Source organism: Myotis davidii, unplaced genomic scaffold (genome assembly GCF_000327345.1).
Source record: "Myotis davidii unplaced genomic scaffold, ASM32734v1 scaffold1577, whole genome shotgun sequence".
Taxonomy (NCBI): domain Eukaryota; kingdom Metazoa; phylum Chordata; class Mammalia; order Chiroptera; family Vespertilionidae; genus Myotis; species Myotis davidii.
This window is the reverse complement of record NW_006288857.1, coordinates 117,006-121,637: the sequence shown is the minus strand read 5'-3', so window position 1 is coordinate 121,637 and position 4,632 is coordinate 117,006. Positions and strand designations below refer to the sequence as shown.

The 4,632-nt window shown below is 59.2% G+C and overlaps 1 protein-coding gene across 1 annotated transcript in view; it reads left to right on the top strand.

Moving 5' to 3' along the window:
• Positions 1-4,632, top strand: part of MEGF8 (multiple EGF like domains 8) — a 42,468-nt gene that overhangs the window by 37,460 nt on the left and 376 nt on the right. Inside the window, exons 38-42 of the mRNA XM_006761081.2 lie at positions 4-57; positions 528-698; positions 789-919; positions 1,380-1,512; positions 3,614-4,624. Coding sequence (XP_006761144.1) covers positions 4-57; positions 528-698; positions 789-919; positions 1,380-1,512; positions 3,614-4,624 — 1,500 coding nt within the window. The remainder of the gene's footprint in view (positions 1-3; positions 58-527; positions 699-788; positions 920-1,379; positions 1,513-3,613; positions 4,625-4,632) is intronic.

The following is a 4,632-nucleotide window of genomic DNA, read 5'->3' as shown; positions in this document are numbered from 1 at the left end:
GAGTGCGCCGGCGTGGGGGCCCGCGACCACTGCCTGCTCTGCCGCAACCACACCAAGGTGGGCCGCCCAGGCCTCGGGCCTGACCCCGGACCCGGCCTTCCTTGCCTTCAGCCCATGTTCCGGCATCTTGAGCCTCAAACGGGGCTGGGGGATGGCATGACCCTGTCCCAGAGAGGTGTGGGAAGGCTTTGGGGACACCACTCGGGTTGGATTCACAGAGGGACTGCCTTGGAATAGTGCACAGTTGGTGCTGGGCCAGGGAGGGTGGTTACGTGGAGGAGGATTTGGAATAGTTTAGGGAAGGGGCTCTCTGAGCTCAGCACCTTGGGTTGTAAGGACTGACCCGCTGCCACTGGAGGTGCGTAAGTGAGGGTGGCAGGGGGAAGCAGATAGGCTGGGATTGCCCACGCCAAGTGCCGAGCCTGCTGCCCTTTTGTGGGAATCTCAGAACCTAGGACCTCCCACTGTCGTGCTCCGCACCCCCGTGATTCTCCAATCCTTCTGACCACATTGTCCCTGGCTTCCAGGGCAGCCACTGTGAGCAGTGCCTCCCGCTGTTCGTGGGTTCTGCCGTGGGGGGCGGGACCTGCCGGCCCTGCCACACCTTCTGTCGTGGCAACAGCCACGTCTGCGTCTCCAGGAAGGAGCTTGAAATGGCTTGGAGGGAGCCAGAGAAGTACTCCCTGGATCCAGAGGAGGTGAAAGGGGCTGGGATGTCGAACTCCTGGGTCTGAGGGAGGGGGGCTGGTCCATGCCTGCTCGTGATTACACTGTCCTTCCTTGGCCAGATTGAAAACTGGGTGACAGAGGGCCCCAGCGAAGACGAGGCTGTGTGTGTAAACTGCCAGAATAACAGCTATGGGGACAAATGTGAGAGCTGCCTCCACGGCTACTTCCTCCTGGATGGGAAGTGCACCAAGTAAGTGGACGGGCCTAGGTCCTTTACCCTATTCATTGGGCTGAGCTCTGGGAGTCAGGCCCCTCCCCAGTCCTCAGGAGAAGATGAAATCCCCAGGGAGCCCGTGGGCCAGGTGTTGGGGGGAAGGAGCTGGACTCAGATGGGAGACCCCCAATCTCAGAGGCAGTGCTGAGGTGCAGGCTACAGAGCAACCCTCATGGAGACTAGAGGGCAGAGAGAGGGCTACTGAGGGAAAGGCCTCAAGATACCCTCCCTGCCTTCCCTCCTTCTGAATGGTCAGCTCAAGCTGGGCTCTGGTCCTCACCCTGCCACTTAGCAGCTCTGTGGTCTTGGGTGAGGGCTGGACCTCTGTGAGCCTGTTTTCTCCTCTGAGCTGGTTTGGAGCTCACATATGCAGCACTTAACAGGGCCCCTGCAGGCCATGAGAGCACTATAACCTCCGTCTTCCTCCCCTCCTCAGATGCCAGTGTAATGGCCACGCGGACACCTGTAACGAGCAGGACGGGACCGGCTGCCCGTGTCAGAACAACACAGAAACGGGCACCTGCCAGGGGAGCTCCCCCAGTGACCGCCGAGACTGCTACAAGTACCAGGTGCGGCTGGAGACACGAGTCACAGGCCCAGGGCCCTGCAGCCCCCCGCAGCCCCCAGGGATCAGAGCTGGGAGGAGGCAGCCTGGCCCAGGCAGGACCGACATTGTGGTTTTGAACTCTGAGGTCATGGGATCAAGGGCAGCTTGATTGACTGTTTCTGAGGCCCAGTCAGTTTCAGGCCCCAGGCAGTGAGGCTGGGCGACCCAGAAATGAGCCCCTTGGGGGATCACTCGGGCTCATGAGGAGACAGACTCCACTGTAGATAGTCACGACTTAAATGTTGCAAATGCCAGAAAACCCATCTGTAGTAGCTTAAGCAAAAGAGAAATAGTACTGGCTCTCAAAACTGGGGTCTGGAGTCTGCCCTCAGGAGTGGTTGGATCCAGGTGCTCACACAGCGCCATCAGGAGTATCTCTTCCCTGCACAGTGACTGCTTTCCTTGTTGGTTTCTGTCTCAGGCAGGTTTCCTCCAAGTGGCAGCTCCGATATAATGACCTTGAGCTGATAGGGGATCTTCATGTCATTACTGACACCCATATTCAAATTCCTTGAGTCCATTTCCTTTCTTTGGCCAGGGTGGCTGCTGGAACCCCTGCATTAGCCACCAGGTTGGCTGCCTGTTGCAAGCTCGCCTCCCACAGAATGGATATTCCATGCTCCCTCCTTGGAGTACAGCTCCCCCCCGCCCCCTGACTTCTCTCTCTAGTTTAGAGGAGAGAGAAAACCCTTGTTTGCCTCAGCCACCCCCACCCATCTACAGAAACATCATATCTACAAAGATGCACTCACTCAGAATGCCATTGGGGCTTCACTGGCCTTACTGACGCTTGACATTTCCATCCTGGACCAGAATTGTTGCTTTCTTGATACAGAATCAGAGGCCCATTGGCCTTAAAAACACACAAAAAGAAGTCCCAGGGATTAACTCAGCCCTCCTCCTCCAGCAGCTCTGTCGGCAGCTATGACGCAGCGGTTTCTTTAGGTTCTAGTAACGATAGCGGTAGGGAGGATGGATGTGGGAGGCCCGTCACCGAGGGGCGCTATGCTGCGGAGACAGTGGAGATGGCACAGAAGCGGGAGGCTCTTCAGGGCTGTGCTGGGCCTTGGTGAGGTGTAGATATAAGAGGAAAACGAGGCTCAGAGACGTTCCATGTCCTCTTTCAGGTCAGCCAGCCAGTTGGGTTTGGAGCCTGGACTGATTCTGGTCTGATCCTAGAGCCTGAGTGGTTTCCACTGGACAAAATAACTGTGATCCATCCACTCATTCACACTTTTACTGAGCACCTACTATATGGCAGGCACTGTGCAAGGCGCTGGGGCACAGTAGGGAACAAAACGGGCACAGTGATCTGTTCTCAAGGAATTTACATTCTCATAGGGCGTCCAGCAACAAACAACTGAACAAGTCAGATAGATACACAGCGTGGTAGTGATGAGCAGTAAGGGGGGAAATTAAGCAGCAAGGAGGGCTAGAAGTGTTGGAAAGCGAAAATGGTAGATACTGAGACCAAGGAAGGTCTCAGTGAGAAGATGACACTTGAGTGAAAACCTGATGGAAGTCAGGATGCCAGACACACAGACATGGGGGAAAGGCAAGGGCAGCTGGAGAGTGATCCAGGTAGAGGATCAGCCAGTGCAAAGGCCCTGAGGTAGGACCTATCCACACAGTCCAGAAACAGCGAGACTGGCCCGCCCTGTGCTGGGCTCAGCAGTCCTGTGAGCCAGCCATGTTTACTACCTACGTACAGAGGAAGAACTTCAAGTTTAGTGAGGTTCTGTCACTAGTTCAAGGCTGCACAGCTAGTGAGGAGGTGGAGCCAGGATGCAACGGAGTTCCTCATCGCTGTGCCTCAGAGTTCCAGAGGCCTCAGCATCAGGTTGCTGTGGTCACTGAGTGACACCAGGGATAGCAGTGTTGGAGTTTAGGGTCCTGGCAGCGTCCACTCTGTGCCAGGGGGGCCCAGGGGGATCACAGAAAGCAGCTGGGCCACTTTGGGGACTGGGGCCTTGCTACCTACCAACAGGCACAGCATGCCAGTTTTGCTTGGGGGAGTGCTGGGCACTGAGCTCAGCCTGATGGCTGCCTCCACCCACCCACAGTGCGCCAAGTGCCGGGAGTCATTCCACGGGAGCCCGCTGGGAGGCCAGCAGTGCTACCGCCTCATCTCCGTGGAGCAGGAGTGCTGCCTGGACCCCACGTCTCAGACCAACTGCTTCCACGAGCCCAAGCGCCGGGCCCTGGGCCCTGGCCGCACGGTCCTCTTTGGTGTGCAGCCCAAGTTCACCAACGTGGACATCCGCCTGACGCTGGATGTGACCTTCGGTGCCGTGGACCTCTATGTCTCCACCTCCTACGACACCTTCGTGGTCCGCGTGGCCCCCGACACGGGCGTCCACACAGTGCATATCCAGCCACCCCCACCGCCACCGCCGCCCCCGCCCCCTGCGGAAGGCGGGCCCCGAGGGGCTGGGGATCTGGGGGGACCAGGGCCTGGGAGTGGGTCGGGCACCCCAATGGAGCCACGGGTGCGGGAGGTGTGGCCACGGGGCCTGATCACCTACGTGACGGTGACAGAGCCATCGGCAGTGCTGGTGGTTCACAGTGTGCGGGACAGACTGGTCATCACCTACCCCCACGAGCACCACGCCCTCAAGTCCAGCCGCTTCTACCTGCTCCTGCTGGGCGTGGGAGACCCCAGTGGGCCTGGCGCCAATGGTTCGGCTGACTCGCAGGGCCTGCTCTTCTTCCGGCAGGACCAGGCCCACATTGACCTGTTCGTCTTCTTCTCCGTCTTCTTCTCCTGCTTCTTCCTCTTCCTCTCCCTCTGTGTGCTCCTCTGGAAGGCCAAGCAGGCCCTGGACCAGCGGCAGGAGCAGCGCCGGCACCTGCAAGAGATGACCAAGATGGCCAGCCGCCCCTTCGCCAAAGTCACCGTCTGCTTCCCGCCCGACCCTGCTGCCCCAGTTCCTGCCTGGAAGCCGGCCGGACTCCCACCACCCACCTTCCGCCGCTCTGAGCCTTTCTTGGCACCCCTGCTGCTGACAGGGGCTGGCGGGCCCTGGGGACCCGTGGGCGGGGGCTGCTGCCCACCGGCCCTCCCCACCACCACTGCCGGCCT